The sequence below is a fragment of the Solanum verrucosum genome, unplaced genomic scaffold (genome assembly GCF_900185275.1).
Source record: "Solanum verrucosum unplaced genomic scaffold, falcon-dt-bn FXZP01000086.1, whole genome shotgun sequence".
Taxonomy (NCBI): domain Eukaryota; kingdom Viridiplantae; phylum Streptophyta; class Magnoliopsida; order Solanales; family Solanaceae; genus Solanum; species Solanum verrucosum.
Window position 1 is genome coordinate 1,214,745 of NW_026020100.1, and position 22,829 is coordinate 1,237,573.

A 22,829-nucleotide genomic window follows, 5' to 3' on the forward strand; every position below is an offset into this window, starting at 1 on the left:
TATGCACCGTTGGATTGTAACATATAATCATGTTCAATTTTATCAATTTTCATAAATCAATGTTATATATATAGTTGGTTATAAGTTGGTGTTCGAATTTCATTATAAGAATAGTGAAGTGGACACCAATTTCTAACCATATTATACACCATTTCATATATAACTTTTTTTTGGTGATGTAAAAAAAAATATGATTGTGTATTTCAAATTTGATTGTTACAACGGTTGTTTAGTAGGTTCTTTATTATTATTTTTTTAAATATATTGCAGGAAGGTATGTGAATTTCAAGATTGAAGGAGTGATATGTGACGCAAATACCATTTTTTTTTTAAAAAAAAAAATCAAATATCAAAACTTGTACCAAATATCCATATGAGAATTAGCATTGTTGAGTTATTTTTTTTTAATTTTTATAACACTTTTTTTTTTATAATCTAATTGAATGTTTATTAACGGATTTGAATTTTATTGGTTGTTTATTAAACTTTTTTTTCAGAATCATATTTAATCATATGATGTAATTAGTTTTATTATTTATGTTGGTTTTCCTTGTGGTATTAAATGTCATTTGAAAAAAAAGGCACGAAATATCAACTAAATTGGTATATTATATGGGGTAGAATTCAATAATTGTTGGTATATTAAATGGTACAATTTTAATATGAGGTAGAATTCAATAATTGTTGGTATATTATATAGTACAAATGTTAGTATTATTATATGGTACATTTTTTATATTATAAATTTTTAATGTTATTCGTAAATAGTGTCATATAATTTCAAGTTCTATACCACAATATATACCGTTTTAAAAAATCAATTTATATACTAGTAAAATTGTATTTACAAATAAAAAAATATATATTGAAATCATATTGTACATCAATTGATACCATAATAAGATTTCATATTTTCCTTTTTTACAATATTACCTAAAAGAATTCTATTATTGATATACAGATTAGTATGCATAAATAATTATTGTGGTATGCAAATGGTTATTATTAGGATATGCAAATGTTTTTTTTTATTACTTTGCATAAATTGGTACTTATATAATGGAACTTAAATTGGTATTTCTTTTTATAAAAGAATTGAAACGAAAATGTAGAGAGAAGAACAAATTCAAGAGTAATTGTATCAAATAAGGAATGTGTTAAATGGTAGAAATCCTATTAATTAGGCAATAAATTCTCCCCCAAAAAATCAGCACTAGAATTGAAAAAATCAACCAAAAAAATGAGAGAAAGAAACGTGCAAGCTAAAAAATAGGATCTTTAAGTAAAAAAATTATATTCAACTATAATTGTCATTGAGAATTCCAAAGTAAATACGATATGTCAAAAATTGTAATGTACACCAAATTGTCACCATAATGTATACAATATTAAAAAATATATATCCAAAAAAACATGTTTATGCCATTCCATATCCTAATTTCCATATATATATATATATACGGAAAAGGGTCAAAATTGCCCCTGAACTATGCGAAATAGACCACTTATACCCTCCATTACATTTTGGGATCAAAAATACTCCATACTCCCACAGTTATCCCAGGAGACCACAAATACCCTCAAGGGTTAACACCCCAATTTTTTAGTGACGTGGCAAGCCACATGGGACTAATCCCTCCACCTAAGCATTGCCAACTAAGATTCACTACAAAAGAACTTGACTTTTAGTGGCGACAAAGTCGCCACAAAATCCCAAAATATTGCCACTAAAGGTTATGAGTGATTTTTAGTGGCAACTAAGGCTCCAACAACCATTCGCTAGTAAAACCTATATTTTCAACAAAAAAATATGATAATTAATTTTCGATTGCGACCGAATTTTCTAAAATAAATAACTTGCAATATCCATATTAAAAACATCCAATATTATTAGGAAAAATAATCAAAATTACTTCTCGATTCAAATCTCCTACTATATATATATAATGCATCATTGTACATTTTATACATTTACATATGACATAAAAATAAAACATATAATGTCTTCAAACTCCTACTTAATCGATATCATATTGGGTTTTTTAAAAACAATGAAGAAAAAAACACAAAATTAGAATTTAATGTTAAAAGCTTTTAATGACGATTTTCTGGGCTTTTGTGGCGACTGTTGTTGCCGCTAAAGGTCTAGTTCTTTTTGTAGTGAATCCTAGTTGGCAACGCTTAGGTGGAAGGATTAGTCCCACGTGGCTTGCCACGTCAACAAAAATTTGGGGTGTTAACTCTTGAGGGTATTTGTGGTCTCTTAGGATAACAGCGGGGGCATTTTTTATCCCAAAATGTAACGAAGGGTATAAATGGTCTATTTCATATAATTCGGGGGCAGTTTTGACCCTTTTCCGATATATATATATATTATTCTGCAGATAATTTATATCAAGAAAAACATGTATACTATTCTATTTCATAATTTTACCACCATATATATACCAAAATTGCACTTAAATAATATCAAGAAAAACAAGAAGTTTATACCATTCTATATCATTTTTTTTTATCATTATATTATTCTAAAAGTAAAAAAAAAACGTAATTGAAGAGGAAGAAAAAATAAATTTAGAAGTGTAGTTTTATTAAGTAAGAAAGAGAAAAAAAAAAGCAAAAATAATGTAACCAATTATAGTTGTGATTGAAAATAAAAAAAGTAAAAATAATAAATTATGAAACACAGAAAATCAGCCCACTAAGCTAAAAAGTAGGTGAAAAAATAGTATAAAGATATGTATATTTATTAAGTTGTCAGGTTTGTAATTAAAATGATAATGTTGTAAATAAAAAGAGTAAATTAACATTATGTAAATTAAAATCTTAAATTGAATATTCTAGTAATTTTTCCTATTTTTTATAATTATATCTAATATATTGATTTTTATGAACTATTTTAAAAATCTTATAATTCTTTCCTCATTTAAAAAAAATATGGTTTGTATTTATATTGTCAGTTTTGAATTGAAGCATATTTAAGTAGATTTGATTTATTATTTGTAGTGATGGTCATTCTTATTTTTTCTTGAATCCATACAAATTTCTTTGCAGTCTTATTCTGGGCTCTCTAACTTATCTGTAGATTTTTAAAATATATCAAAATTATCATGAAGTTTAATTACATTTTTTTTTCCATAAGATTTAGTCAGTCTTTCTCATGTCATAAGAAAGATAAAGTTTCAAGAATCTTTAGCTTTATAGTATTCTAGCTTACACAAAATTATCATATACTCGATGCATGGACACTAAAAGCCTCCAAATCTAATTAAGAGATGACATAATTAAATATATTTGATTTGTTACGGGTATAATTTAATGAAATGACGTTACATCTATTTAATAAAATTTATAGTTTTATTTGTTTGTTCAATGTCGAGAAATAATAATAGAAAAAAAAAGGAATGAGTATATATGTAAACATTGTTAAAAAAACTAATAATCGAACAACTGAACTAAAATCAATAACAATCAAATTAATAATATCTATTATATTTGATTTTGTTTGATTTTTAATAATTTTTAAAATTAATTAAATTAAATTAAATTAATTCTAATAAAAAATCGATACAAATCAAACCGTGAACACTTGTGGTCAACCCCTTGTATGCTTCCTGTTGGGCCCTCAAAGTACCAAAATTGGCCCCAGCCCAACATTGCATAGAAGAGGACCCAACGTGACATAATGTTTTTAAGTTTTAGCCTTTCGTTACATAAGTAGCTTGTTTTTGCATATTTAAACAGGGATTTCACTTTGTATCACCATTTCTTCATAATTGCAGTACTGTCAACTGACAACTACCAAAATATTAAATAAAAATACTGATTTGAAAAAATATCACAAGTTTGTCGGTGCACGTGATGATATTTTGTTTGATCTTTATATGATTTCAAAACGCTGATAATTCTCTTCTTCTTCTTCTTTTTCATAATTGATTGAAAATTAAGTAAGTATACATGTAATTTATATATCCCCTTACTTCATGGAATTATATAATTGTGAGTACACATTTAAATTAAGCATTTATAATTACTAACCACTATTAGGGAAGAAATTTCTGCAAATTTTCCTATTAATGGCTACATTAATAAGAGTACATCAATTATCAATAATTGAATTATAATACATTTAATGGTTAGATCATGTTCATAAAATTACTTAAATGGTTGTGTAGGTTATGTCAATGAAAGAAGTTGTCTCCTACCAATATAACCATAGCCAATATTCAATTTAAATGTTGAAAATGACTTTGAATTTTCTACTTTTATTTTTTCCTCCTAAAGCAATTAGAGATCTTTCATTATAAATGCACCACTTAGATTTTTTGTTTTTTATTTTGTATATTTGGTTCAAAATTAGCTTAAATGGAGAATATGATTAGTGAGGAACTGAGGATTTATATAGTCAACTTTAACTTGGTTGAAATTGGGGATAGTAGATAGTTATCGTTATATGAGTACCTATTATATGCTAAGTTATCTTTTCACTTATTTTTATAGCATTTTTTGTATAATGTGTTATAAAGATTCGATAATTATATATGCCAATAACTTTAATTTAGTTGATTTATGTATATATAGTTAATATCATGTAAATTTGAACTCTCAAGTTCATCACAACTTAAATATAAGATTCTAATTAATTTGATTTTTCTTTTGAAATCTTTTAGTTTAGGACCTTCTTTTATTGATTCAAAATATGTTGGTAGGTAATGAAGGACGACAGTGAGTATATAAACTAAGGCAAACAACACAAATCCTACTAATTAATGAGCTAATTACCAATCTTCCGAAAAGTTTTTTATTTTTCCTAAAAAGAAAAGGATGTAAATTATTTTTCAATTACAAGATGAACTTTATCCTAGCTTATTGATAAAGGACTAAGCCATGTTTGATATTGGCCCAATAGTATGAGGTATCCATCTTTGGCCCAATAATAATGTGTAGTGATGGCCCAATAGAATGAGGTACCTTCTTTGTTGAATTAGATTTTTGGAATTTTTAGCTGCACAACGGACGATCCACGAAAGAAGATCCTTTTTCTTCCCTTTTTTTTATGAAAAAAAGGTGAAATTCGAACAAAATCGATGAAACATAAGAAATATCTCATACTTAAACATGAGAATTGGGAAACACCGGTCAGAATATTTCTTTCTTTTTGTCTTCTAAGTTTTACCTTCTTTAAGGTGAAATTATTTCCTAGGCTTTATTATAATAAAAAATATCGAGGTAGATACATTAAATTGTCCTTTTAGTAAAATAAATAAGCCATTTGGTTAAGTAACAAGAGTTGTTAATAAATTCATGACGTTTATGACAAAGTCAATCTTATGATTAATGCATAAGGTGTTATTTCGACGAAGTCAATCTTATGATTAATGCATAAGGTGTTATTTCAATAGAGTTATAGTGAGACTAGACGTGATTTTAATGTCTAAATAGTGACAATACAAAAAGTCAAGTTATTTATTTATTTTTATGACAAGGGAAATCCAAGACCGTTATCCTTTAGGTGCGCACATGGTAAAACCCTCGCTCTTATGCAATAGCTCACAAACCACACAGAAAGGTAACTCGCACTGGGCCTCGACCCAGAAGGCAAACCCCTTGCTTAAGAGGTTTTGAACTTGAGACCTCCAACATGAAAGTTCCAAGTTTAAACCACTTGGCCACTCCGAAGGGTCAAGTCAAGCTTATTTTTTTAATAAAATAATTTGAAAGGTAAAAATGTATTAATGACAACATAATAGATAAATCACAATCAAAATATAATAGCAAATCAAAATTTTATCAAAGATAAATATCCTTGAGGTTAACGCCTCTCTTTGAATTTATGAATAAACACTTATAAATTGAAGATAAATAAATCTCAATATAATCTAACAAACTATATCATCTTCTATTCATTTTAGGTCATTCTTTTTTGATTGGATTGTCACTTCAATTACTTGAAATGTTCTTATACCATTGAAAATAAAATTGACTTTTTAGCCCATACGCACATATTGAGTGATTGGAAGGTGAGCCTCTTATTTGGGAGAATTAGAATTGAATTCAATCACCATCTATTACTCGGTTATGAGCTTGTTGCATTAGACATTTATATTTTTTATATAATTTACGAGCTATTATATAATAAGCAAATTATCATAAAGTGCTCATTCGAATAACAAAGATTGCGGGCAAAAATTGTGAGTTGCCCTCGGGGTTAAGAAAAACTTGACTTTAATCAGATTCTCATTCAAGTATTAAAATCAATATTTTTTAATTACATTCTATTTCCATGCATTTCATCGCGGAGCGTCGTTTTCTTGTGTATTTCAATATGGGAAAATTAGTAAACTAGTCAAACTTCCTAACATAATTATTGAAAATGTCAATATTTTAGCAAATAAAATGTATTCTAATATAATTAATTTCTTTCCTTTTATTTCTCAAATCAGGCCCCACATTGGGCTAATTTTACTCCCCTATACGTGAAAAAGAAGAAAAAAAAAATTCATTACCCACTTTCCCCTTTTTCTAGGATTTTACCCAAAATTCCTCCTTTCTCTCTCTAGAGTTTTTCACAATTGTTCTCTCCTTTCCTTGTCTAAGAAAATCACCTCTCCTATTTTCCTCCAATTGTTCAAGAAATCTCACAATTCCTTCAAAATATTTTTCACCCAAATACATTGTCACCAAATATCTTTTGAGATTTTAAAGACTCTACTAATAGAAAAAAATTGGGTGCTGAAATACTTGTTGAGGAAGAACAATTTCCTATTAGTTTGTTTTGTATTTATAGTTCTTTTTTTTTTTTGTATCTTTTCTCAATTAATATTCAAATCAATATGTATGCTATTAATATTTGTATTCATTCAAAATCTCATGTTGCATAGTTTATGAATCTTGTATTTGTTCCTAATTTGAATTCATCCCAAAGGTATGTCAACTAGATATGTATTTTATTTATAGCAAGAAGAACTTTCTATTAGTTTGTTTTGTTTTTTTATAATTTTTTTGCAGAATTTTGTATAATTTCTCAATTCGTATTCATTCAAAATTCATGTTACATAGTTTATGAATCTGGTATTTGTTTGTATTCATTTTAAAGGTATGCAACCTAATTATGTATTTTCTTTAAGAATGATTGCAACAAATATTCACTTATTCCTTTTCAGTTTTATATTTCATTCTCACTTTTCATCATACTATTTTTTGTATTTTATATATTATTATACAATATACTACATAAAAACTAGAATGAATACAAATACAAATAAAATACATATTGAAATGAATACGTTTTAAGAAAGGACACAAGATTATGAAGAAAAAAAATACGCAGTGAAAGAAATACATGAATACAAATGTATTTCTTAAATAACTACAGATTCATTTGGCATACCTATTGAAATAAATACAAACTAATAAAAAAAATACAAGCTTCATTATACAAAATACAACATGAAAATTAGAATGAATACAAATAGTATACATATTGGAATGAATACGATTTAAAAAAGGTTACAAAATTCTGAAAAAAAACAAATAAAAATACATTGTGAGAAAGGCACACGTTTGAGTTTTCTTTGAAAATATAACTGATGAGAGAAATTAAGTGATATTTACCTTTTTTTTTTGAAATATTCTCTCCCTTAATTTTCTCCCTTCTGTTATTAAATAATTGTATTTTTTCAAATTATACGAATAAAAAAATACATAAATCGGATATATAACAAACTAAAATATCAACACTTTTAATAAATATTAAAAATATGAATAAGAGATCCTATTAAATGCTAAAATATTGACATTTTGAAAATTTGAAATCCTACCAATAAAAATAATTGAATTTATTTGGATATGTTTGTTATGAAAAAGAAGTTGAGCTGACTATTTTTTTTCGTCTTAATAATTACCCTCTTCGTTTAAATTGATGTGATACCATTTAATTTTTGATATAAATATTTTTTTCTAAAAAAGTTCAAATTTAAAAAACTCTTAAATTATTTGTACAACTATATATAATTTCATTAATAATAAAATAAAAATTTTAAAATTAAATTATTTTTAATTAAAAATACGATATTATTTTAAAAAGAATTTTAAAAAGTATAGTTTGTACCTAAATTGACAAAAACACAACATCAGCATGAATTTTGTACATTTTTAAATGGACCCACAATATCAACTTGTCCCAAACTCATCCTATTTTATCAATTTATTTATACATCTAAAACAGCCCTCAACTTGTCCATAAACAATGAATAGTACCGACTACTCCTATTTGTCATGCAGATAAACTAAAAATCAGTGGCGGAGAAAGAATTTTATTTCAGAGATATTAAAATATAAATAAGTAAAATTGTGTAGAAGTCAAAAAGTGTCAATATATAATATATAAACATAAAACAAATATTTTATTCTAGTAGTTTTCAATGAAGGGGTGTCGATCGACACCCTTTAACTATATGTGGCTCCGCCACTGCTGAAAACAGTTTATCATAAAAAATATCGTGCAGTGAATAAGGTTGTTTCTTCCTTAATTAAAGATTTCAAATTTAAGTTTTGAATATGAAAAAAATTCTTGATAGGGGGCGCTTTTCCCGAATAAGGCTCTATACGTGAAGCAAATTCAGAATAATCAAATTTCATGAAAATGAAAAAAAAAAAAAAACTAAAAACAGTTCAGGTAGGTTGTTTTTTTTTTTTTTTTTTTTAAAAGATTGGAGTAATCCAGTATCCCTTTGGCGGTGCAGGATAGTTGTATATCTATATTGGAATATTATTATATTTAATATTTCATCTAAAAAAAAATATCTTTTCATTTTGATACTAACACCTCACAAATCTGATCTTTAAAATATTTCCAACTCTGTCCAAGTGAGTTATCATTGCTAGTTAACAAATAAATTATTTAGATTCAAAATCAGGTCTACAAGGAAAAAAATATTCGTAATATAAACCTAACTCTTCATACTTTCTTGTCTGATATACGTGTGATACATTTTTTTTTTTAATCAATCTTATAAAGATGATTTCTTTGTATAATGAAAAATAAATTAATTTAAATTTCATTTATTGTTTTTAATAAAATAATCACAAATATCTAAGATTTTCTCAAGTTATAAATTTCACAAATCTTTTTTTAAGTTTTTTTTATGTCAAATCAATAGCGCCGCATCAATTGGAACGAAAAAAATACTTCATAAATTCATACCTTCCAAGAATACTTGTACTCTTTCATTTAATTTCAACTTGATGCGAAATTTAAAGAAAAAATGAAAAAAACTTTCTAAAACTTAAAAGTTTTAAACCAAAAACATGCAAAATGTATTTGAATGTTTTTTTATGATATGATTTTAAATATGTTAGGTAAAAAGTTGAAATTAAAATACTTGTAAAAAATGAATTTTTTTTTTTCAAAATAAATTTAAAAACTAAACAAATTGAAGCAAAGAGATGTATCATTTAAGTTGCTAAAAAAGTAATTTCTTTAAAACAAAATATTGGCATTTGTAATTAAAAAAACTTAGGAAAATATTTAACATAATTTTTTGCAACTTGCAAAAATATCCCCTTTCTTTAGGTTCTTTGCCAATATGCCTTTAGTTAGTTTTCTTTCTTCTTGTTTTTGGTCCTTTTTAGCTTAAAAACATGCAACAATATAAATTGTTAGAGATTTAGATAAACAAGAAAGATATACAAATTTATTATACCCAAAATGTTGATTTTCTTCCCTTTTAGATTTCTAATTCCTTCCAAAAATTTGTCATCTTTAACTACACATACAAGGAAAGTCATTTTCTATGGAAGCTGATGTTTCTATTCTCTCAGCATTCTGAGAGTGTCTTTTTTTGTGAATTTTCTTGAAAATTGGCAAAAGGGTGTTGTGGGTTTTGAGATTTGGGAGGTAGGGTTGGTTCGGAATAGTGAATTTTGAGTGTTTTTATAGTTTTCTGTTGTGAAATTCTTAGTTTTCTTTTTGTGGTTTGGAAAATTGTGAAAAGGGTTGCTGGGTTTTTGAGATTTGGGAAGTGGGATGGTGAATTTCTGGGTGTTTTTGTTGATATGTTTGGTGTCTTTGACGGCTTCTGGAGCTACTGGTAGTGTGATTTTGATTGGAAATAACAGTACTTTGTCTTTTGAAGACATTGAAGCTAATTTTGGTGAGTTGATCTTGCTTTCTCCCAAGACTTCTGTCTTATTCATTTTTTGTGTAATGGAACGTGTGATTAGTGCTTTTGATGAATTTTGGGGACTGGGTTTTGCTTAATTTATGTTATTCATAAGCTGTTTGAACTGATATGCATTTTTGGGGGTGGGGGGACTTGATCATATTTGTTGTTAAGGGCTTTTTCTGGGGGAATAGAAGTTTTCATCTTGGAAATGTCACCTGTCATATTTTGCAAGTTCTTGTTTTTCAGTTGAAATCTTCAAGGAATCTTTACTTGGATCATGAGAACATGTATGAATGTTGTATTAATAACGTGCATTTACAGCTGAAAATATGTTGTTATTTGTCATGGGTTTGGTTCATTGTAATTGATTTATGAGGTTTAGTGATGGTGGTGTTTCTGTTTTTGCTGAAAATGTTGAGTGTTGTGATATAACAAAGGTTTTCTATACATTTTCTGTTGGCACGACTTTTTTCCGGGCTTTGTTTATGCTAATGTACTAATTCGACCTTGCTTCTTATTTCAGCTCCCTCACCAAAGGGTTCCGGAAAATGTGGGAGGTTGTATGTTGCGGAGCCTTTGGATGCCTGCTCAACCTTGACTAACAAGATTGAACCAACTAATAACTTCACAAAAGAACCATTTGTGCTGATAATCAGGGGTGGATGTAGCTTTGAGGATAAAGTTAGAAAAGCACAAGCTGCAGGTTTTAAAGCAGCCATTATCTATGATAGTGGATATGGTGATATAATTGCAAGTAATGAACTCTTCCATTGTACAGTTTCTATATTTATTTCACTTGATCAAAAAAATAAGTTTCTTTCTTTATTTCAATTGTTCATTTAGTTCGTTCTAACTTATATTATGTTTGATGGTAGTTAACGTATCAAGTGGTATAATGGTACCAGAAATCATATCTTGAGGACGCACTAAAGTGCCCATGGTATCATCATGAACTTGCAAACAAAAACTGTAAAAGCCTAGGAATATACATGCCCAATTGAGATGGGATATGATTACATCACAATTGCATAAGGACACTATCTAATAGATCGTTGTACTGAGTAGTTGAATCATAATCTTTAGCGTAAAAATGGCTGCATGTGCTACATTCTTGAACTCTTTGATTGCAAGTTTTAGAATAAGGTTAAGCTTGAATTTTTTCTAATATTAATCATTTAAGTATCAATAGTCCTACTAACTGATTTTAGATCTGGAAAAATAAGAAACTTTAGTCTGCAAAATAGTTTTGACAAAAGCTTTTATTGGTGTCTATCTAACTGGCAAAATGGCTTCATGAACTATTGCAAGGGAAATCTTTTGCAGACAGTTGTCAGATTCTCTCAGCTGATAGTAGTTTTGATTCATTGGGGTAGAAGTAATTCCTTCAAAATAAATTTAGTTAAAATTGACATTGAACTCTTTACTCCTTGCACAAGCCAGCTATCCAACAATATGCAATTTTGACGCAAACCTGCTGCTTTGCTTTTAATCACCTAATGCTCTGTGTATCCCATATAAAATGTTGATGAAACTTCTGAACTGTCAATTGATCAACCCAACTATGCTCCTTCGCTAACTAGTTATTCATAAAGAGTGATAGGACGACATATAAAAGGGTCCTTCAATCTGGTGAAGAGAGATTGATCCATGTGAAGGAAGTTTCAGAAAATATAACAAACTCCAATTTGTAACAGAAAAATGATTGTCCAGCTCTTAAGATCTCTTTTAGTCTTTTATTATGTGATACATTTGAATTCACAGCTTTTTGCTTATTCTATTTTGTCCATTGGCATTGTGGCTTCTGAACTGTACTAAATACATGTTTACGACTTTAAGATGATTTTTAGGAAAACTAGGTGTGACAAAACTTGTATGTGGCCAATTAAATATGCTCGGATTGAAAATTAAATAACCTAAAATAAAAAGCTCAAAATCCTTGCCAAGCTTATCTCATGATCGTTACAACATGTTTGTCTTCTGTGATTGGCTTGAGCCAGCATGTTCCAACAATGGTGCATCTGAAATGTTCATATCATAGAACTGACAAACTAGCAGATTAGTTTATTGCATAGGAGCGGGGGTTTTACCCTGTGCCCACTCAAAGGATAGCGGCCGCGGGTTTCCCTTGTCATAAAAAAAAAAAAACTAGCGGATTAGTTTTGCCTACCCCTTCCACTAGGAAAATAAAAGGGATAAGGCACAAGTACCCCCTGACTATGACCAAAATCCCATAGACACACCTAAACTTAACTAGGGTCCTATTAACCCCCAAACTCATTTTTTTCGTATTTTTGTGCACCTTTTGTGCTGATAACGCATAGAACTTTTGTCAGACTTCAAACACCATCTTCATCTCTTGCTTTTGAATGATTTAAGTTTCTATAATTGTTGATTTTTGAGTAAAGTTACCAAGTTCAAAAAAATTGTTGAATTTTGAGTAAGTAGCTCAGACTCTTCAAAAATGGTTCCAGGTGCGTGTTGGATCCTCCAAAAGTAATGCATTTTTGGAGGATCCGACATGGGTGCAGTTGTATTTTTGAAGAGTCTGATCATCATTGTTTTTGACAACCAAAGGTTTAACCAGACACATGATACAGTGGCAGGAACCTCTGCTGGTGTGAAGATACTGGCAGTGTTCATTTCAAAAGCTTCTGGAGAAGCACTCACAAAGTATGCTGGCCCTGATATGGAAGTATGGTTAATCCCAACCTTGGAAAACTCAGCTTGGTCAATCATGGCTACATCTTTCATTTCACTACTTGCTATGTCTGCTGTACTTGCAATGTGTTTCTTTGTTCGCCGACATCATATACGAAGAGAACGGCCCCAAGCTTCTCGTGTTCGTGAATTTCATGGTATTAGTAGCCGTTTGGTTAAAGCTATGCCAAGTTTGATATTTACATCAGTTGTGGAGGATAATTCTACATCAGTGACATGTGCTATATGCCTTGAAGATTATACTGTTGGAGATAAGCTTAGAATTCTTCCATGCCGGCACAGTAAGTTATCCTCATTCCTCTCTTATAGAGGTTATTTACTTTTTAAGTTGTTCATTCATAGTTGGTTCTTGCTTTTACTCCCTCTGTCCCTTAATTACTTGTCCATTTTTCCTTTTTTAGGTGTCCCTAATTACTTGTCCATTTTGACAAATCAAGAAAGGACAATTTTATTTTACCTATTATACCCTCAATTAATTATTTTGAAAAAGGTAGAAATTTTTGAAAATCTTAAGTTTTTAATTCAGCCACTTCATAATTAATAAGGGTAAAATGGTAATCTTAAGTTTTTAATTCAGCCACTTCATAATTAATAAGGGTAAAATGGTAACTCACTATGTCAATAATTGTTTTCTTAGTAAGTGTGCCATTTCAAAAGTGGACAAGTAATTAGGGACAGAGGGAGTATTAATTATGTTGAAGGTTATGAATGCACCATTTTGTTAAGGTTGTTCCTCCATTAGGAGGATACTCATTCCTTTTGATTTTTGGTACCATGGCAGACTAATCACTGATCATGGTTGATAAGCACTAATGTATCCTCTTAAACATGAAACAATTTTAGTGTCATCACTAAGAAAACTTGACTCGTCTCCCACCAAAAGTTTATGGTAGTGTGACCTTACTGAAAATGCACCCAGCACCATCACTTCTTGTTACCCCACCTCAACGGGTTCTCACTGGTGAGTGTGGTATTCTGTTTGTAAAGCGTTTTCATCAACAACAACAAAAACATGCCCAGTGAAATCCCACGAGTGGGGTCTGGAGTAAAGCGTTTCCATCAGCCTTCGAAATTCATCCATCTCTCAATCTTGTAAATTCCAGACAATAAACTCCCCCCTTTTGACTCACCCGAATCTGTTGTACCATTGTCTCTTTCTAGTACGGAACTCTAAATAAGTTGGGAAAGGTTGTCCTCCTATACTTCTACGCACCACTGTTGGTCCCAAAAGTTGACTCTACTTCCATTCCCTACCTCATAGGTAACTAAGCCGTTGAAATCTGGCTAACCTTTCATAATACTTTTCTAGACCTCCATTCCCCTTCTACGACTCCATATTTTCGTGCTATCACCTCCCTCCACAATGCCTGCTCTTCAACTCCAAATCTCCATAATCACTTCCCCAGCAGTGCCTTGTTCAAAACTCTAAGGTCTGTTATTCCAGGGGTATGATGAAGATTCCAACTACTAATTTTTGGTTTCTGTTTGCCGAGTCCCACAAGCCTGTCATCATAGTTGTGTAGCTCCAACTTGGTATCATGATGCAGAGAAGATCAGTCATTACTGTGTGCATATTCTTCTACCATCTTGACTTTTACCCTTTCCAAAGTAGCAGAACAGTTATAAATACAGTTCATACCTGATTTTTGAAATTATTTCATTTTCTGAAGTTTCATTGGGGGTGAACTATGTGAAAACTAGAAGTTATGGTTCCAAGTATCATATTGTTGGAAAATTTCCCTTGCCCCCAGCTGCTCTATCTTGTTATAAATGCAGTATTTGTTGATACGTGTCATAGATGTATGTTCACATTCAGAATTTATTTCTGCTGGAGCACTTGGCATTTTTCAGTTATTAACTTGTCTTGTGGAAACTTCTCAGAATTTCACACTATGTGTGTTGATGCTTGGCTGACATCATGGAGAACCTTTTGCCCCGTCTGCAAACGGGATGCAAGAACTAGCACTGGTGAACCACCAGCATCAGAATCTACACCATTGCTTTCTTCCAGTCTGCGATCTGTATCTTCAATGTCATCTCTGAGGTCATCATTAGCATCATCAGCAGTGATACATATAGGCACAGGAGAATCTCAATCACCTTCAGTTTCTCGTCCTCAATCAATCTCTAGCTCTCATAACCAGCATTCACTTTGGTCGTACCAGTCACCACATCTTACTATAAGCCGAAGTTCACTGGACCTTCAAAATGCATCTTCTCAAAGATCTCGTGCAGCTTACTTAATTTCATCCAACTCATTGGGTTATCCTTTTCCATCACCTCTTAATTCAAGATATGGGTCTGCATACATTCCTAGTCCTAGCAATCCCTCATCGAGCTATATGGGATCAACAAGTCGGCAGCCTAACCCACTGCATCACAGTGAATCAATTACAAGCTTTTCACCATTTGCTTCAGCTAACTCTCTTCCTGGATGTGAGTCATGATTTAATTGATCATGGAAAACATTAATCGAATTGTTGAAGTCCCTTACAGGGAACTAAGGTCGAGTTATTCTGACCTCAAATTTCACCTGAAGACAACATAGCTGATTCGTATTGGTTGCTGTGACATCTGGACAGAGGAATACAACAGCTAGCTTCATTGCTCAACACTTCTGTAATATTGGTTTAGTAGTTGGATAGGTTTAATATTTTGAGGTTTTTACCGAGTGTACATTCTTAAAGATGGGTGTCTTACTGTACGCATTGCGCCTTCTTTTGTTTATTGCTTTTTTTTTCTTACCCTCGATTCTCTAGTGATAGTGATGTTTTTAGCCATGTCCACCTGATAAATGGTTGAGGCCTGTAGTTGCATGTAAATATGAATGTCCTTGAGGTGACTAAATCTAGTCTTTTACTTGTTTTAGTTTTTGAAATATCCACTGATTTCAAGATATTGCACATATGTGGTTGAGGAAGTTTGTTTAATCAGCAACACCTTGTGATATTGCTTTGTGTGTTTCTACATCCAATTCAGAGTACACAGGTTGGGAGCTCCCATCTGTATGCTAAGTCCTCAATCATTGGTGCCAACTGCCAAGTGAGAGCACATGGACTATCATTAATCGCCAAACAAGCAGTGGTTTTAGCTAAAAAAAGATTGCAGAATAAAACTAGCAGCAGCATGGTTTCTAGTTTTAAACACATTTTTATACAGTGGTAAAACTAAATTTGCCTCCATATTTGTAAATACAAATTGTTAATTTCAATAACACAGATTGAAGCACAAACTCTTCCCTCCACACTTCAGGTTACAGTAATCCTACAAGTATGTCGTTCAAGTAACTTTCATAAGATAACAGGGGCTGTGATCATGGTGAGAATGAAACTTAACAGCACTCTTAGACCTACGTGTAGTTTGGTTTTCCTGTCGAGGATTTCTCAAGCTAACTATTTGAGGTCTGACTGGTGTAAAACTTAATCTTCCTTGTCTTGTTTCTCTCCAGAACGAAGTGGTTGTCTGGCTTCCGCCTGAGAGGTGGAGCTGCTTGGATGATCTCCCTCGTCCCTTGTACCAACAGTTAAGGGTTCCTCTTTCAAAGACTGGATAATCATCACCACCGCAACCACAAACACTATGATGGTCACTGTTCCAATCCCTATCATTGAGTTTATGAAACCCATGAAAGAACCAGAGCTAATACGTTTCTGTATAATATTTCCGTCTTTGTATCCTTGAATAAAATGTGTAATTTGGGACCCCTGATCTTCATCTTCAATGCTGTCAGAGCCAACAACCTGTTGCATGAGTAAAATTTTGTAATTAGTACGTAAAATTTATAGTGATTTATAGTCAAAATGGACTTCTCCTAGAATAAGATTATGTGTAAATAATTGTCTCTCTTTTAATCAACCACTGAAAATTGCAAGTATCCAGCCTGGTAGAAAATATTCACTAAAAGCATCTTACAAACTTGGAGAAACAACATGATTAAGTTTCATGCAGTGAAATGGTACCATTTAAAATGTATGGTTAAGTACAGTTTATCCCTGTTGCTTATTTTAGTCAGCACATTAAGCAAAAATGGTATGGTTCACTTTAGTCGATAAGTTGAAGGCACTATATTTTAGCTCTGTTACACAAGCAAAAAGCCCAGACTCCAAACAATAAACCATAAAGTATATTTGCCACACTTTACAAGGGTCAACAAACATGCAATCCCTAGCGGGGACCTGGAAAGGGAGAGAAAAAGAAGTAAATGAACTTACTGAAAAGTACTCCTCATCGCCATCCCAAACAACCATTTTTGGCAGTTTAGTTTTCTTAGAAACTTCAAATGATTCAGCAAACCCTTGCCATTGCTTGAACCCGACAAAAACAAACACGAAGTCACGGTTTGCAGATGCAGCAGCTTTCAGAAGCTTCACTAATTTCTTAGACCTATCATCACTTTCATCTTCCAAAATTGTTAGAATAACTTTTCTCTCATCATCTTTCAGCAATCTCAGAGTTTCTTCAGTAATGGGCAAAGTCAGTGGGAGCAAACTCTGCTTGATATAATCCTCAACAAATTTTTCTGTGATCCATAGCAGGAAGAAGGTTCAGATATTCACCATTATTTCACATTAGTCTCCAAGACACAACTTCAGCTACAATTCTTAAATCAGTTTGTTTTTTGATGTAGTACAGAATACAGCAAATGTTGGCAGGTTGGAAGTTAAAGCAATTTAACTTTTTTCATAAATAAGCCTAAAACAATTTAATCAATTGAAAAATATAATATAAGGCGATAGTCATGCAATCAAATCAATTACTTAACCACCTAATCAAAACCATCTCAGAATTCATCAAAAGAGTCCGCTGATGTTTTTGAATGCTTCCTTTTCGAAGGCACTACAACTAGCAGCAGGTTTGTGCACACTAAAATTTCCAATCTTACTGTCTTCTTCTATCGTTTTGTCAAGGCTAGCTATATGATTGATCCCTATTATTTAAGCACATCAGAATCTGGAGCTGCTGACTTCTGCTTTGAAGTGACACAATACAGATAAAGGGCTCGTTGAATGAAAGCAAGTTTTTAAACACAGAGCAGGTGGTATTGTTATTATATTAAATATCACAAGATTCTGGTTTTCTCAGGATCTTCCTAGGAGATGAAAATGTAATAACTCTTATTAGTTTCTAGGAAGGGATGAATATTTTTTTGATACACAGGGTGAGATTTTAATTACTTCCAAAGCCTAAGATGACAGACGATGATAAGCTAACCTTCAAAGGGGCCATAGAAGATGCTTTGTTCATCATAGTTTGGATGATGAGCTACCAACGCAGGTACTTTGTCAAAATCATAGAATTCCATGGTTTTATCCGAGAAATCTTTTGCCACAGAAAACCATGCTCTCTTCTTGTATTTTACTGCAAAATGTGATATAGCAGATTCATTCAAACCAAAGCCTATGAATATAGGAAAACTAGTGCCAGCTGCTTCAACAAATTCACTAATGGCTGAGTCAGAATTGAGTATGGCCACATCTGGAGCAACAAACTTCTTCAAGAATCGTACAAGTAAATCTGCTTTTCTTGGTCCATAATATTCTGTTGGAACACCATGCATGAATATCTTTAAAGTTGGATATCCACTGCATTGAGTTCAAAAAAAGAAATTCAACATCTTCTAATAAAATAATAATGATCAGTGTCTTTTAATTTCATAAATAACAGAAGTAATCTAATTTCTATAAAGCATGTGCATTCCTGCAGTTCAGCATTATTTTTGTTTTATTTGTTCAAGGGAGAGCAAACAACAACAAATAAATCATCACTTTGGTGCTTTTCAGTGTTCACTCTCTAGCAGGAAAAAAAGTAACATATTGAATTGCACGACAGCTGAACTCTTGGGGTAATCCAGCCTCATTTGAAATAAAGACGGTGCAGAAAGTACATCAGAACTCAAGTCTCAAACTCAAATTTTCCCAATTAAAAAGCTCAATTCCCGTCCAACTAGTCATCTCTTTTGTCCACCGATTTCAACTATCCGGATTACACCCTCTCTGTGTATGTCACCTGACTACTATATAAGCACAAGAGAGATCCTAGGCAAAGAGAGGGAAGGAACAATATTGATGAGGGAGAGATCCAAGATTGAGAGAGGAAGGGAACAAGGGAGATCAAATTATAATCAGCGGTAGAATTAATGGAGGTTCAAGGAAAAGGAGGACGTGACAGATGAACTGACACAGAAAGATGGATGTGGCTGGGACCACAACGACCTTTCAGCATCTAGATTTTTTGCTTTTCAACTTCCGTTGTAACTCCTTTACTTTCAAACACATCATCTTCTTTTTACACGTCAATACAAATCAAATTTCCTATATGGTGTACCTAGGAGAGTAAAAATGAAATCCAATTTTAAAGCAAACTGTTGTGATCACTATCACTTCAGGAAGGAATGGTTGATGGGCTGGGAAATTTGGTATCAGCCTCTTAGATCTGTGGCCAGCATTGCATCCCTCAGCTTGCCGTCTTAATTGATATATAAGAAGACTAATAGATTTTTATCATTAAACGATAGTTGTTGAAGAATGACACTCCCTCCGTTTCAATTTGATTGTCTAGTTTTGACTTGACATAGAGTTTAAGAAAGTAAGGAAGACTTTTGAATTTTATGGTCGTAAACTAAAGATATGTAGAATGTACTAAAATGTCTTTTAATTTTGTGCTCTTAAACATACCATGTGGAAAGTTGAAATCTCCGTTTCAATTTGATTGTCTAGTTTTGACTTGACATAGAGTTTAAGAAAGTAAGGAAGACTTTTGAATTTTATGGTCTTAAACTAAAGATATGTAGAATGTACTAAAATGTCTTTTAATTTTGTGCTCTTAAACATACCATGTGGAAAGTTGAAATTAAAGATCTGCCAAAAAAGAAAAGAAAGATACATGCTTTATGAAATAGACTAAAAAGGAAACCAAGACGAACAAATTGAAACGGAGGAAGTATGAAAAATGCCTTATCAAACTAATGAATACCCAACTTTCTTTTGAGTTCTTGCAAACCTGATTTAAACAGATGTAGATCATACATTGTGAAACTAATATCAGAAAAACGATTTAGTGATAAGGTTAAAAGCACACGTACTCGATGCCATATTTTGAACCAACACGTTTATACTTGTCAGCATCTATTTTTGCAATACGTATGGGCTGCTTCAAATCAGCAAGAATGAGAGCAGCTTTGTCCAACTGCAATGAACTTAAACTTCATCAGATTGCTTTTAGAGGTCGAAATTCAGGAAATCACATGAAACCACGTATCAGATAGAATTCAAGTTTCTTCTCGTGAAAAGAAATGTGCATATTAAATGCAATTGGAGGGAGGGGGAGGAGGAGAACCTCACATATACAAAGAACAGTTGTAACCTCATCCCTCAGGCAGTTTCATATGGACAACCCCTCTTCCCACACTAAAACAGAAGCCATCCAACAGAGAGATAAGATAAAGCATAGATTCTCGCATAAAATATGTGATCTTAAGCTTAATACCATCAATCAAATAGTCCATTACTTAATCGGAGATTATTTGTTCTTATGAGTCCAAACAGACACTGCATTGGTCATATGGGTATGCAGACTTTATACGGAGATTATTTTGCTAATGCGGCCAACCAGCTACCCCTCAGAGGAAAGATCAACTGATAACAATGGTAACACAGAACATACTTAGGAAGCATTAATAGTAAAAATTACTTTCACAAAATGTATTGGAAATCTCGTATTGCCCAAATGACATAATCATTCTTGAGTCCAGAAAACTTTTCATTGGAGAAGCAATCAACCTTTTTGAAGTTAATTGAAGAGTCCTTTATTAATTAAGGTAGAAACGCAACCTTGTTGGTAGTTATTTCTTTGTCCACCAAAGGCTTGGACACATGCCAATAAATCACCTAGTGTTTTTATACTTCCAATGGGATTAGAACATGAAACCTCATAGTTCTCAATCTAGTTGATCAACCACTAGGCCAGTGCAATTAGTCCGTCTATACTTTTTAGTCTAATTTCACATCCAAGTGTATGGCCTAGTGGTTGATCAACTGGATGCAAATCTCAAAGACCAGAGTTCAAAGTCCAACAGAAACAAAAGAAGATTAGATTTCTACCTTCGCCTAAGTGTTGGTGGCCAAAGTAACTCAGTAGTTGTGCTGGTGGATATGGCACTACCTGGCGAATAGTCGGGTACATACAAGCTGGCCAGACACCACCATCAGATTTTTTATTTTATTTTTAATACTAATTTAGATCACATATCCCAGCAAACGTATCATAAAACTCGGTATAAGCTTATTCTAATTTTTTCAGATCTTAGTTCATTCAACTCATTTGGCTTTTCTTCTTGGTAATTTGGGTCAATTATCTGATTTACTCACACTTGACCAATCGTATCTATTGCAGTTATCCACTTACAAACGTAACTTAGTAAGTTAAGTGATTTGCACCTACGAATTACTACAACATTCATTCGAGTAAGATCTATTAAAGGAGAGGACTCTAATAAAAAAATAAACAACACTAAGTAAAGGAAATAGACCTGAGGAGCAAGTCGTTTGCAGTGGCCACACCAAGGAGCGTAGAAATCAACCAAAATATAATCGAAATTGGAAATTGCAGCATCAAAGTTAGATTCATCGAGTTCCAATACTTTTCCACTCTCCACGGCGAACTGTTGCTTCTGCTGTTCCGTCTCCGCCGCCGTGATGAATGGCCATGAAACCAAAACTAAGAGGAGGAAGATGAAGTGAAACGACATGGTATTATTTTTCATCATAGTAGTTGAATAACAATGAATGAATGATGGATCTATCTAAAGACTTGGAACATTTTGGACTTCTTTTTTTCTTCTTTTATGAATTGTGTTGTTTGATTGTCTATGAGAATTTAGGTGTGTTCAAATGTTTTAAAAAAAAATATAATTACTACTACAAGAAAATATGGATTTTCAAAGTAAATTTTGCATCAATTCTAATTTGGCCTTATATATTTGAAATTGTTAATGGTTAATTTAACAGTTTGGTCAATATTTCAATTTGAAGGTCGAAATCGAGAATTTAAAATTTAAGAAATAATTAAAAAATATTTTACATAAAGTGTTAAGACTCAAAGTCATTCATGAGTTTTCACATGGAGCATTAATAGTTCCTTATGTTTGTAATATTGGTGCATTTTTAGTCCTTCTTCAAAATCTTGCCTATTTTTTAACATTGATTTTATTCATAATTTATGTATGGAATGTTTAATCGTCATTTTATATATTTAGTAGAAATAATAACTCCATGTGAGAGATTGTGAGAAGAAAAACACCTTGTTTTGTTTAGTAGAAATCACATTGCAGGTAAAGTCGAGAGGTTCATCACGACGATTTCACGTGCAATAATAGTACAAAATTTTCTTTTCTTGCAATGTCAGATGTTAAAATGTTTTTAGTTTAGCTGCAGTAATATTTATACTGAACAGAACAAGATGTTCTCCTTCTCACCTTATCTCACATAGAATTATTATTTTTACTAAATATATAAAAAGACGACGGGATATTCCTTACATAAAATTATGAACAAAATTAATGTTAAAAAATAGGCAAAAGTTTAGGGGAGGACCAAAATGCACCAATATTGCAAACATGAGGAATTGTTAGTGCCCCATCTGAAAACTCAAGGATGACTTTGAATTTTAACCCAAAGTAGTGGGACTATTTTCCCCCTTCTCTCTAAAGTAATGATCTATTTGTAGATATGCCATAACCAATAATATGTGAGTTTAAGTAATATTTTTGTTTTAAGAAACCAAAGACTACCTCTAATTTGATTTGATTTGATTTTCAACCAAATCATTTGATTTCCACTTCTATATAACCGAATCATTGCTTTTTGAATAACGATTCATTAAGTTATTAATATTATTTCAAATAGACATTTGAAATTGAAGATAACGTAAAAAAAAAAAAGCTATGAA

At 31.6% G+C, this 22,829-nt stretch overlaps 2 protein-coding genes across 2 annotated transcripts; one reads left to right on the top strand and one right to left on the bottom strand.

The window, feature by feature from the left end:
* Window positions 1–9,670: 9,670 nt before the first annotated feature.
* Window positions 9,671–15,752, top strand: LOC125824906 (receptor homology region, transmembrane domain- and RING domain-containing protein 2-like). The gene is made up of 4 exons (XM_049504250.1): window positions 9,671–10,154; window positions 10,690–10,920; window positions 12,764–13,165; window positions 14,766–15,752. Exons 1-4 carry the CDS (start codon window positions 10,028–10,030, stop codon window positions 15,329–15,331), a joined length of 1,326 nt encoding a protein of 441 aa, XP_049360207.1. The 5' UTR covers window positions 9,671–10,027; the 3' UTR covers window positions 15,332–15,752.
* Window positions 15,753–16,014: 262 nt separating this feature from the next.
* Window positions 16,015–21,723, bottom strand: LOC125824905 (protein disulfide isomerase-like 5-2). The gene is made up of 5 exons (XM_049504249.1): window positions 21,412–21,723; window positions 19,966–20,069; window positions 18,096–18,466; window positions 17,096–17,403; window positions 16,015–16,624 (listed from the first exon to the last, which is right to left on the bottom strand). The coding sequence occupies exons 1-5, from the start codon at window positions 21,646–21,648 to the stop codon at window positions 16,304–16,306; spliced, it is 1,341 nt and encodes a 446-aa protein (XP_049360206.1). The 5' UTR covers window positions 21,649–21,723; the 3' UTR covers window positions 16,015–16,303.
* Window positions 21,724–22,829: the final 1,106 nt, after the last annotated feature.